Below are 12,584 nucleotides of genomic sequence, written 5' to 3'. Positions count from 1 at the left end.
CCTTTCACAGACAAGAGGCCTGGATTCATTCAAGACTGGACCCAGGGATGAGCAAGGCTGCCGAGGTGGCGGCGCTACTGGAATAGAGGAATCCAGGGAACTTGTTTTCCGATGCAGCGTCTCCTGTGCCAGCGCAGAGACCTCACTGTCAGTGGGACAGGATCCAGCTTTGCTGTGACCACCTGCTGATGGAAGCTCTGGCCCGACTGCACCTTGCAGGGCTAACTCTGCGGCTGCTTGCTCAGCCTCCAGCGTTGGTGATGCTGGAGGTGACAATCGGGGCTTGCGTTTCGTGGATGCTCCAGAAAGCAGTTTCAGCAAACCCTTTTTTTCTTTCTGTAAACCAAAAGCAGTGCCTCATTTTAGAACAAGCCTCCCGTGAAGAGTTGAACACTTCCTTCTGATAGATGCCATCGTGATCAGAGGGGACTTGGTAAATTATGAGGAGATATTGTATAAATTACAGAAGATAATTAAGAAAATTACAGAAGATAAAGATAATTATTAAAATTCTAAAGAGAAAAACAGTAAGTCATTTAAACCATAAACCAGCTAAGTCCTTTCGCTTAGTTAGTTAAGTTCAGGCTTACCTTAAAAGCCAATGGCACTGGCCCAAAAGGTTGTCTAGAAAAAGGAGCGAGGAGTTAGATTCCCACACTGGGAATCTAAGAAGTAAAACATTTCATTAACATGGAAGTTTCTAGGAAGGCATGAAGAGTCATTTCAAACCAAGCAGGGAGAAAAGTCTGCCCTGGAGGCTGCTGTTTAGATAAGTGTCTTTTATTTATCCTCCCTCAGTAAGGGAAGACCTTCATGATTTAACAGAAATTTGCCACAAGGGGAATGTACTGTGTTTTGCTGCTCTGCTAGAGGGGAGAATTGTAAACATTCTTTCTGCTTGTCCAGACAGGAATCCCTGAAGACTATTACTTACCCTGAAGAGAATTATTTAAGTAGCTTTTGTGTTTCTTGTCTTTTTTTAAAGGGGTGTGGCAGTGATCTTCTTACCAACCCTTTGACTGAGTGAATTTAGTGCTTAAGAGAGGTGCCAGATTGTAAGCCCTGGAGACAAGAATAAGCTATTTAACTACAGAAAAAGAAAAGCATGAGCAATGTGAGATTTTTATTATATCTTGGGATGTGGTGGAATTGGTGAACTGTGAATGAAAAATCCTCTGTCCTTCTTCCAAGTCTCCAATAATTTAAAGCTATTTCAGCAAAGAACCGCTGTCTAGCAAATAGGAAAGAAAAAGAGAAACTCAAAGAAATTAACATAGTCCAAATATGTTAGCGTCTTTAACCTTAAACTATAAATAAGTTTTCTAAAAGCCCTGCCTAAGGGCACATCAGTCTGATTTCAGTAGCTATGGCTAAAGTAATTTTAAAACAAAGTTCTAGGTACCTCCGTTCAACAATAATCAGCAAAAATAATTAAAAAGTGGGTGAGATTAGTGTACAGCCTATAATTAAAACCATCATAAACTTCGTTAAGGAGTGCATGTGGGTGAATAGCAGTAAGGTAACACCTAAAAAATTTGAGAGGTAAACAAAGCTGTCAAAAGGAGAAAAAAAATATTCTAACTACACCACAATCATAGAACAAAACCAGTTAGAAAATTGGAGAAACGTTTCTGCCTACAATATAACATAATCACATGGCTTGCTGGACAGAGCAAATGAGTTTAGACACAGATGAAAATACTTCAACTAGAAGGAAGGAAAGCAGAATCACTACAGACTCTGCTGACCTACATTTAGGAAAGACAGAGTTGGGTGCTTCTTTTTCTTTGTCCAATAACCATTGCTGGTAAAATATTTTTCATAATATCTCAGCTTAATAAGGAAGGCAACCTAAAGGAATACTGATTTTCACTGAATATTAGGTTTATTTTATTAGACTGAACTTTTTATGCTCCCACAAGTTCATGGGGGTTTGGTTTTTGGTGGGTTGGGTTTTTTTAGGTTGTTTGGTTTTTGGTTTGGTTTGGGGGTTTTTTGTGTTTTTTTGGCATTACAGGCTTATTAGTTTACTGATACTTACTGAACTTAATGGCAACATTTGCTATGCATACAACTTTTTAAAGTATTCAGGAAACTGACCAGAGGTAAAGAAAAACAAAAAACTTAAAATTCCAAGAGTTAATCTTATAGTTCTTTTGAACTTTATACATTCACCTTTTGTTTCTCCTGCTTAAGGTGTGAACCTGCTACCCTATTTTAACCCTTTCCAAGGACTGCTCTGCTTTTATCCATCCTAAATTATTCTTGTATGGCCAAGAATAAGTTTGCCCATAGCTGTAGTCCCAAAATGGCTGCCCGAGTTTCAGGCTCAGTCTTAAAAACCTTGCAATGCTGCTATTCAGCAAATGTAAGAAAAAATATGGATCTCTCATAAGTTTGCATGATGAAAATGGGAGAATTCAAGGGAATTATTTTAATCTCTACCCACCTTGCCATCCTTGTCTGCTTTACTGACAGCAGCATTTCCACCAGCTGCTAAAGCACTGTCTGGAGATGCAGGAGCTCCAGGGTGAGCGTTTACAGTTCTCCCACTAATATCTCCCTCCAGAGATGAAGCAGCAATGCTGGGAGAATTCAAAGAAGCTGCTGCACATGCCAGTGGGATAGTTGAGCGATTCACATTCACAGCTGTGACATAAGCAGCAGTATTTGGAAGCTGGGGCTGGAGCTGCTGGGAGGCAACAGAGTGGTGGGGAATGATCACAGCTGCAGGAATAAGGCATGTTGGACTCTGTGCTTGTATAGGTGTGACTGCTGCCGTAGGTCTCTCTTGACTGTGTGCGGCAACTAGAACAAAAGAATAAAATGTGAGATAGTTCTTCTTTTCAGAAGACACACAAAGTGAGGTACAGTCGCTCTGTTACAGCTCATCAGTCATATGAAGCTTCCTTCCTACCTTTGTAACTTCCATTTTTATTACTATAATGACATCTTATGCAGCATCAAATTTATCTCACCAGAATAAAGAAGTAGCATATGCACCAGCATGCACCAGAAGAATAACAGCACCGCAACTACTGGGGGGAAATCCAAGCTGCTAAGTAAAATGCTTCACATATAGACAGATAGGCAAAGTGAAGATTACAGTTTAGTTCATAAGAGCTAGCTAAATCCTGCCTGGAACCCGTTTGTTCCTTTTATTATGCTGTGTAGTTGTCAGGGCACATAAAACAAAGTAGGAAGAAACACTCCTTATAGAAGCTGCTAAAAATATAATTGGATTGTTTTCCCTAAACTATTCACAAAATCCACAACAGATTTAGTGGATCTTTCAAACAATACGTACAGTGGCAATTACTGCTATGAGTGGTTTCTCTGAAAACGTAAGCTATTGTCTCTTGGGATGTTTAAATATAGAAGTGGATTTACTCATAACCCTGTGAAATAAAAGGAACATCTACACTGGAAGTTGGAGAATAGCACAGGGCTGAATATACTAACCTCAGCTGCAGCCTAGCTGCAAAGCACAGAGCTCTGCATGAACTAATTTATCCTCTCCAAGAAGCAACATTGCTATTATAGTTATATGGTCAACCCTATGTGCTTTCAGGTCATTTCAACAGCTTGGATATCTCCGCATCACTGGGTGGTATGAATTGCAGACATCTTACCTGAATAATATGAGGCAAAATGCAGCATCCCAGTGCTGCACAGCCTCCTTCCTTCAAATACTCTGAAACTTCCTATCTAAGGAGGGGTCATCCCTCTAGTTTGGTGCACGTACATCTTAAACGTATCAATTCACTCTGATTTTTCAGATACTAATTAGAGTTTCGGGCTTGTTGTAAGTGATACCCTAGAATCAAGTCTCCAGCACTTGCTCTCTTTCCCCTCTCTCTCTGCATTGTAGATAGCAAATTCTGCTCCCTACAAATTCCCCCGGTAGTTTGGTTAGATTGCATCAACAGTATATTAGAGAAGACTTTCAAAGACCACAAATTTGATATAACAATCTACAGTATTATACCCAATTACAATCTCTAAGATAAGAAACACAAATTCTTTCTTAAAAAGGAAGCACCACTAAATGGTATGTCTATTTTTTTATATGTAACCTCTTCCCTTCTACTGACCTTCCTAACTCTGAGCACCACAAACATTTCAAAAAGCAAGATAAGGAGAGTGCAGCAAAACTTTTTCTAAAAAACCTATTATTAACACTGCCTTTTTCTTGTGAGATAAAGTCCGTTTTCTTACAAGTAACCGCTATCTTCAAGATACGTCTATACTTACACACAATCAATGGAGTACAAGCACTGAATAACTTTCTGGTTTTGTTTGCTTATCCCTGATGGAATCCGCAGGACAAATGCTTCAAGTCACCCTATTTTCATACAGTTCATCCTTTAATGAAATATGCAGAATATACATTTTCTTCCCACTTCCTTTCAATCAAAGAACGCATACCCCCTCAGCGAGGGTGATGTCAAGCAATGTCTCACTAAGATAATTTGAAGAAGCCTCCTTGAAGTCCTGAGCTAAACTGAAACTGAAGAACAGCCCTGCAAAATGCAGCGTTGATCTGCGAAGCCTCATCAAGAGAGTAATACTCAGCAAAGGTGCTAGGGAAAGCTCCAGATGATCACATTTCAGACGCTGACTACAAAGTTCTCTGTAACATTTGAACATAAAGCAGCTATTATTGCTTCAGTTCTCAGGCCCTTATAAGGGACAGATCTGTCCCTTGTGACAGATCTGTCACAGATTTGTGACTGAACAGTACACCTTTACACTGTAATCAAACGTTAAGTTCTCTGTGAAGAGAGTGCAGCCCCTTTGATTTTTTCATTTTGGACCGGAAAAGTTGGAGGGAAGTATGTTGTCGTGTTTTCCAGCTGAATGGAACTGTAAGAGCTTATTGATCTTGACAGCGGTGCAGAGATGCAGGGACAGACAGGCCTCTGGAGCCCACAGGAGGTTTCTCCTTTGTGCTGTCACCTGCAAGCTTCTAGGCAGCTCAAAAGGAGGATTCAGAGTTGAAACCTCCTATGCCTGAAAGGCAGGAAAGTGCAGATGCTTTGTTTAGTTTCTGTTACCAGCTGCCAAGAGCACCTGGTTATTTTTATTTAAAGGTACAGAATAAAGTTGTTACAGGGGACTATCTCATCTGTTTCAGCCTAAGATCAGATTGGAGGAAGATGCAGCAAATTAAGGAAATAAAATACCTAAAGACATATATACATATCCTCCCTCCAAAAGCAAACTGTGTACTGACATCTGAACATGCATAGGGTGTTTTGAGAGATGCATGACTCTGAAGAGGTGGTGGGCTAATTCATGGATCTTGAGACCATAAGAAACAATCATCCTTTGAGGGAATAACAGATAATATACCATTTGCACCTTTTGCTTTCTATTCTACTCTGCCAATAAGAATCCCATGATTAAAAAAACCCTTTAGTCACAACTGTCTCAACCAAGAGACCTTAGGCCCCGAAATCAAGGCTGAAAGACAGATCACTAGGATAGTTTGATAGGGATTTGGGGTTTTTGGTTTTGTTTTGTTTGTTTGCCTTTGAGGCCCTAGGAGCAACTGGAACAGATTAGGCTCCAGTTGTGTGGTATTTTCCTAGCCTGGCAAATTCACAGAGGACTGCATGGATATGGTAAATAAAAACTCTTGAAAACACCACTATCAATGTTTTTGGTTCTGGGTTTAAATAACAAGAAGGCATGCTTGACTATGATGTGGCCTGCCCCAGACAGTAAAGACAGAGTTATACCTGCCAGAAATACAGAATTTTATGACATAGATGGTATGGATTCTAAATCCACTATAGCCTTAGTGTTTCAGACTCAAAGCTGAAAGAAGCTGCAGTCAAGTTCAGAGAACAAACTGGAATGCCTAAGGGCCAAGCTTGAGCCAGAGCTATGAAAAAGAAGGAATGTATGCTAAAGATCTTCAAAGATTTTAGGAAAACTTAAAAGTGAATGCTAAATTATCACAGAATCATAGAATGGTTTGGAGTTGGAAGCGACCTTAAAGATCATCCAGTTCCAACCGCCCTGCCATGGGCAGAGACACCTTCCACTAGACCAAGTTGCTCAGTGCTCCATCCAACCTGGCCTTGAACACTTCCAGGGATGGGCATCCACAGCTTCTCTGGGCAACCTGTTCCAGTGCCTCACCACCCTCATTGTAAAAAACTTCTTCCTTATAGTTAGTCTAAATCTACCCTCCGTTAGTTTAAAGCCACTGTCCCTTGTCCTATCACTATGTCCTTGTAAAAAGTCCCTCTCCAGCTTTTTTGTAGGCCCCCTTCAGGTACTGGAAGGCTGCTATAAGGTCTCCCCAGAGCCTTCTCTTCTCCAGGTTGAACAATCCAATCTCTCTTGGTCTGCCTTCATAGGAGAGGTGCTCCAGTCCTCTGATTATCTTCATGGCCCTCCTCTGGACTTGCTCCAAGAGGTCCATGCCCTTCTTATTTTGGGGGCCCCAGAGCCGGGTGCAGTACTCCAGGTGGGGTCTCACCAGAGTGGAGTAGAGGGGTAGAAACACCTCCCTTGACCTGCTGGTCACACTTCTTTTGATGCAGCCCAGGATATGGTTGGCTTTCTGGGCTGCAAACACAAATTGCCAGGTCATGTTGAGCTTCCCATCAACGAACACACCCAAGTCCTTCTCCTCAGGGCTGCTTTCAATCCATTCTCTTCCCAGCCTGTATTTGTGCTTGAAATTGCTCTGACCCATGTGCAGAACCTTGTAATTGGCCTTGTTGAAGCTCATGAGGTTCTCACAGGGCCCCTCTGGATGGCATCCCTTCCCTCCAGTATGTCAACTGAACCACACAGCGTGGCGTAGTTGGCAAACTTGTTGAGGGTGCATTCAATCCCACTGTCCATGTTGCCAACGAAGATGTGAAACAGCCCCAGTCCCAATACTGACCCCTGAGGAACGCCAATCATCACTGGTCTCCGCTTGGACATTGAGCTGTTGACCACAACTCTTTGAGCGTGACCATCCAGCCAACACATTATTCACTGAGTGGTCCATCCGTCAAATCTACGGCTCTCCAATTTAGAGACAAGGATGTTGTGTGGGACACTGTCAAATGCTTTGCACAAGTCCAGGTAGATGACGTCAGTTGTTCTTCCCTTATCCAGCAATACTATAACCCCATCATAGAAGGCCACCAAATTTCTCAGGCATGATTTGCCCTTAGTGAAGCCCTCTTGGCTGTCACCAATAACCTCCTTATTTTCCATATGCCTTAGCATAGTTTCCAGGATGATCTGCTCCACGATCTTGCCAGGCACAGTGGTGAAACTGACTACCCGGTAGTTCCCCAGGTCTTCCTTTTTTCCCTTTTTAAAAATGGAAGTTATGTTTCCCCTTTTCCAGTCAGTGGGAACTTCATCGGACTGCCATGACTTCTCAAATATGATGAACAGTGGCTTAGCACCTTCATCCACCAGTTCCCTCAGGGACCCATGGATGCATCTCATCAGGTCCCACGGACTTGTGCACCTTCAGGTACCTTAGATGGTTTCAAACCTGATCTTCTCCTACAGAAGGCAGCTCTTCATTCTCCCAGTCCCTGCCTTTGACTTCTGTGACTTGGGCGGTGTGGCTAGAGCACTTGCTGGTGAAGACTGAGGCAAAAAAGTTGTTGAGTACCTCGGCCTTCTCCATATCCCAGATAATGAGGTCTCCCATTTTCAGAGAGGGCCCACATTTTCCCTAGTCTTCCTTTTATCATTGACATATCTATAGAAACTTTTCTTGTTGCCCTTGACATCCCTGGCCAGATTTAATTCTTTCAGGGCTTTAGCTTTCCTAACCTTATGCGTGGCTGCTCGGACAATTTCTCCTCCAAATCTATCTCCTCCCAGGCTACCCGTCCTTGCTTCCACCCTCTTTATGCTTCCTATTTGCATTCAAGTTTGTCCAGGAGTTCCTTGTTCATCCATGCAGGCCTCCCGGTGTTTTTGCCTGACATCATCTTTGTTGGGATGCATCACTCCTGAGCTTGGAGGAGGTGATCCTTGAATATTAACCAGCTTTCTTGGGCCCCTCTTCCCTCCAGGGCTTTATTCCATGCTACTCTACTAAGCAAATTCTTGAAGAGGCCAAAGTCTGCTCTCCTGAAATCCAGAGTAGTGAGCTCGCTGTGTGCCCTTCTCAGTGCCCTAAGGATATTGAACTCCACCATTTCATGGTCACTGCAGCCAAAGCTGCCCTTGAGCTTCACATTCCCCACCAGCCTCTCTTTGTTGGTGAGAACAAGGTGCAACATAGCACCTCTCCTCGTTGGCTCCTCTATCACTTGGACAAGGAAGTTATTATCAATGCATTGCAGGAACCTCCTGGATTGTTTATGTCCTGCTGTGTTGTCCCTCCTACAGATATTGAGGTGGTTGAAGTCCCCCATGAGGACTAGGGCTTGTGAACATGAGGCTGCTCCTGTCTGTCTACAGAGGGCCTCATCCACTCAGTCTTCCTGGTAAGGTGGCCTGTAGCAGACCCCTTCTATACTATCACCTGCCCCTGCCCTCCCTTTAATCCTGACCCATAAATTCTCAGTCAGCTTCTCATCCATCCCCAGGTGCAGCTCCATGCACTCCAGCTGGCCACTGACATACAGGGCGACAACCCCTCCTCATCTCCCCTGCCTGTCCTTCCTAAAGAGACTGTATCCTTCCATTCCAACACTCCAGTCATTGGAGGCATTCCACCACGTCTCCATGATGCGAATGAGATCACAGCCCTGCAGGTGTGTGCAAGCCTCTAACTCTTCTTGTTTATTCCCCATGCTACATGTGTTTGCACAGAGGCATTTAAGTTCGGCCCCCAGTGGAGCTGACTTACTGGCTGGAGCGGCTGGAATTACTTTGTGCTGCTCTTCAGGTGCTCTCCTGCTGATCCGTGATCCTTCTCCTTGGGCATGTATTGCTGGCACTGGCATCAAACTGGTAGGAGTGGGATGGATTGAGGTTTCCCTCCCCTGGTAAATTTAGTTTAAAGCCCTCTTCACAATTAGAGCAATCTGTGGCTATTATGCAGTTAACATGAAAAAATAAGCTATGACTCAGATGTTCTTATCACTTTTATTACTATATGAATTGCATGTGAGTGGGAAAGTTCAAAGAATGCCCCCATCCCAGATACTGCTGGAATAAAAAAATTCCACCTAACGTACTGGCATATAAAATCCCAACAGTAGGAGTATGTACATACGCACAGTTGCTTAGAAGAGAATAATAAAAGATTCAACAATTCAGAGAGATATATTGTCATTTCAGAAAGCATTCAACTCTAAAAAAACATTAAAATACCTTAACCCCACCCCCACACATTTACACATACCCTGACTCCAGCCACTTGCCCAGACAGACCTTACAGTTTATCTACCACACATAAAAAGCTTTATTTTATTTTTTTTTTACCTGTTCTAACTGCATTGCGAGCCTGGTTGACTGTCATTTGTCCTGTCACATGCATAAGGACCTTTGTTTGTGGACTAGTTTGGATATGCGCTGCAGAAACCACAGCTGTGGGTACTGTGCTGGAGTTCACTGCCACACCATTCCCCTGGAGCTTCTGAGATGTTCCACTAGCAGTGGAAGGGCTGACCATAGTTACCACTCGTCCCGTTTGGCCAGCGGTAGACATGGGAACTTTTGTTTGTGATGCACTTGTCACTGTCCTGCCAAAATTAAAAGCAAAACACTAAAACACAACTGAAAAATGAGCTAGTTACTAAAACCCACAGCTCTTTTACCATTAAATACAAGAACAGAATCATTTTGACCTGGAAACTAGATAAACTGTTTAAACACTTGTATAAAAATATACCTTGTAACTGGAGCCACATAATTTCCGGGAAAAACACCAATCTTGCTTGTATGCATGGAAGTTCCCTTGAACCAGCCATCTTGACAGCGTTCAAACACTAAGAACATTTCTCCCTTCCGCAGTTCCAGTTCATCATCTTTTCGAGGAGTGTAAGGGTATATAGCAATATACCTAAAAATGGGAAAGTAGATGTAATTGGTAAACTTAAAACAATTTAAAACATCACTTGTGTTTTTTGGCAGAGAGAGTTCAGTCAGCGATGAGAAGGCGTGGCAGAAAAGGTTATGTGTTAGTTGATCCATTGTACTATTACAATATTAAAACAGAAGTTATGGCAATGTTAAGGGAAACAATGACCACTAAGAATATCCTCCTAACTGCACTTTAATGTAATGTGCAATACTTCTAATAAGGTTGTCCACTTTCTTAATTAAGTTAGTGAACTTAATTAAATAGGTGTTTATCAGCTACAGATCCCAGCATATCCCACTTTTCTCTCCCTACACCTGCTTCTATTATCTCTTACACTTTGTGACATGCCAACTCCAACTTTTTTTTTTCTGGAGGGGTGGGGAGCATGGAGAAGTTCTGTTACTTGGGATTGAAAGCTCAGTATCAGAACTACTTTTCAAATTGCAAAATTGGAATCTTCCTGTGCAACTGCAGTGCCAAAAAAAAGATAAGTTACTAGAACTTGAAGTCTATGGGTAAGGTAGCTAGCAGTTATTCACTTGTAAAGGTTATTTCCTTTTTTTGCTTCTAAGCAACATTGATGCATAATACAGAGCATCTGAAATCAGAGTGAGAGTTCAGAAACATTTTTCATTTTTTTCTATTAAAAAAAGACATTCTTAGGGTAAAAGAGTAAAAATAAAACTGAAGCCCTGCAGTCACATGCTGGAATATTCCTAGTGAAGTCTTCAAATAAGATTGAACAATTTCCTATTATCATGTTAAAAAGCAGCACTGTTTTAACCACCAGTGTTCTATTTTCTGCCACAGTTTGAATGTAAGAAAACTGTTAAACCATTTATATAAAATGTTTATATAATTATAGATCCAGACCTATGGGAAACAGCATTCTAATAGATAAAATTTTATTGAAAGAATATACTTTTCACAAGAAGTCGGCAGTTAGGGTAGATAGGTAGAATACCCCCTTTTCTGAAAAAGGATCCACAAGTACTTGCCATGCTAGTCTTTCCCACTCCCCTTGTCACCCCAAGGGTAAAAAAGTGGCTTTACAAAACATTCTCTCATAATTGTCTCTTGTGCACAGTAACAACAGCATTAATTGTATGCTTCTCCTTTCTGCGTTGTATTTTGGTCCTTGCTGTTCACCCAGGAAACTTTGCATTATCTGCAAGAATGCTTTAAAGGCAAGATAGGTACCTGGTAAAGCAAGTCCAAAATATGCTTTAAAGGCAACATATGACATGCTGGCAACAAAAGGCTTCACTGGTACATAATTTAGGGGTGATCTACAAAGCCACATACTGAAGCTCTGTGGGAAAGCAACTGATGTGCTCTAATTGGTGTTCATTAACTTCCCTTTTAGTTAAATCATTCCAAATTTCATTAGTATCCTCATATAGAGCAACCCTTTGAAGATGGAGGATGGGAATAAATGAGATGGGAACTTGATTAACTGCAATAAGCACAATAATCCATAAGAAGCAGTGTTAAAATGCTTGACACCAAAGAAACAGCCCAAATCCAGATGCACCTGCTGTACAAGAGGGGTGCTCTTTTGGAGTGGGAGGAAACCAGTGGGAAGACAAAAATAAAGACACAGAACAAAAGCTGTCCTTGCATTATTCAAACATGTCCTATTAGATGGTTTACCCACTCCTGAATTTTTTTCTTTTATCGTTTTTACTCTCCAAGCTGCAGACAAAGAAGTTTCCAAGAAGAAAGATGTTGTCAGCAGTGCATGTTAATACACAAAATATTTTCACCCAGAAGGATGACACACATTTGCTTGTAATACAAGTGTGAAGACATAATGCTAACTAGCAGCTTTCTGCCTTCATTCTAAATTAACTGAACTGTAGAATCTTCAGTCAAATTTCAGTTGCAACTTACGCAAACAGTCTGACAATGACATGCTAATATAACAGTCTAAATGAAATACAGCACTTTCTGTGTTCTGGCATAAGTTATTCCATATGAGAATAGCCTTTTCATTCCATACATAACAGAAAACATCGAATAAATTCACTCCAGAGTTTGCCACTTGAGAGTTATACAGTCTTCATCGCTAACTCAAGGACTCATTCATCTGCATGTGTCGTGGTTCAGCCCCAGTCAGCAACTAAACACCACGCAGCCGCTCGCTCACTCCCCCCACCCCTGTGAGATGGAGGAGAGAATCGGAAGAGCAAAAGCAAAAAAAAAAAACCTTGTGGGTTGAGATAACAGCAGTTTAATAATTAAAATACAATAATAATTATAATAACGATTATGATAATAATAACAATAATGATAATATAATAAAACCGTAAAGGGAAAAAGGGAAAAAAGCCAAAACACAAGCGATACAACCACTCACCACCCAATGACCAACACTGCCGGTCCCTGAACCGTGATTGCACCCTGCCTCCCCAAGCCAGCTCCTCCCAGTTAACATACTGGGCATGACATTACATGATATGGAATATCCCTTTGGCCAGTTTGAATCCGCTCTCTTAGCTGTGCACCCTCCCCTCCCGGCTTCTTGAGCCCCTGGCAGAGTATGGGAAGCTGGAAAAGTCCTCGACTAGCACAA

The 12,584-nt window shown here is 41.8% G+C and overlaps 1 protein-coding gene across 2 annotated transcripts in view; it reads right to left on the bottom strand.

The window, feature by feature from the left end:
• SH3RF1 (SH3 domain containing ring finger 1) overlaps positions 1–12,584 on the bottom strand; it is a 95,774-nt gene that overhangs the window by 8,984 nt on the left and 74,206 nt on the right. Inside the window, exons 8-11 of one of the 2 annotated variants that reach the window (XM_064449745.1) lie at positions 9,818–9,988; positions 9,409–9,668; positions 2,450–2,808; positions 2–336 (exon numbers count right to left, since the gene is read on the bottom strand). In XM_064449745.1, the coding sequence (XP_064305815.1) occupies positions 2–336; positions 2,450–2,808; positions 9,409–9,668; positions 9,818–9,988 (1,125 nt within the window). Of the gene's footprint in view, position 1; positions 337–590; positions 625–2,449; positions 2,809–9,408; positions 9,669–9,817; positions 9,989–12,584 lie in introns of those variants that run through there. The other variant, XM_064449746.1, reaches the window with a different exon arrangement.

Source organism: Phalacrocorax carbo, chromosome 4 (assembly GCF_963921805.1).
Source record: "Phalacrocorax carbo chromosome 4, bPhaCar2.1, whole genome shotgun sequence".
NCBI lineage: Eukaryota > Metazoa > Chordata > Aves > Suliformes > Phalacrocoracidae > Phalacrocorax > Phalacrocorax carbo.
This window is presented reverse-complemented; position numbering and strand designations above follow the sequence as displayed.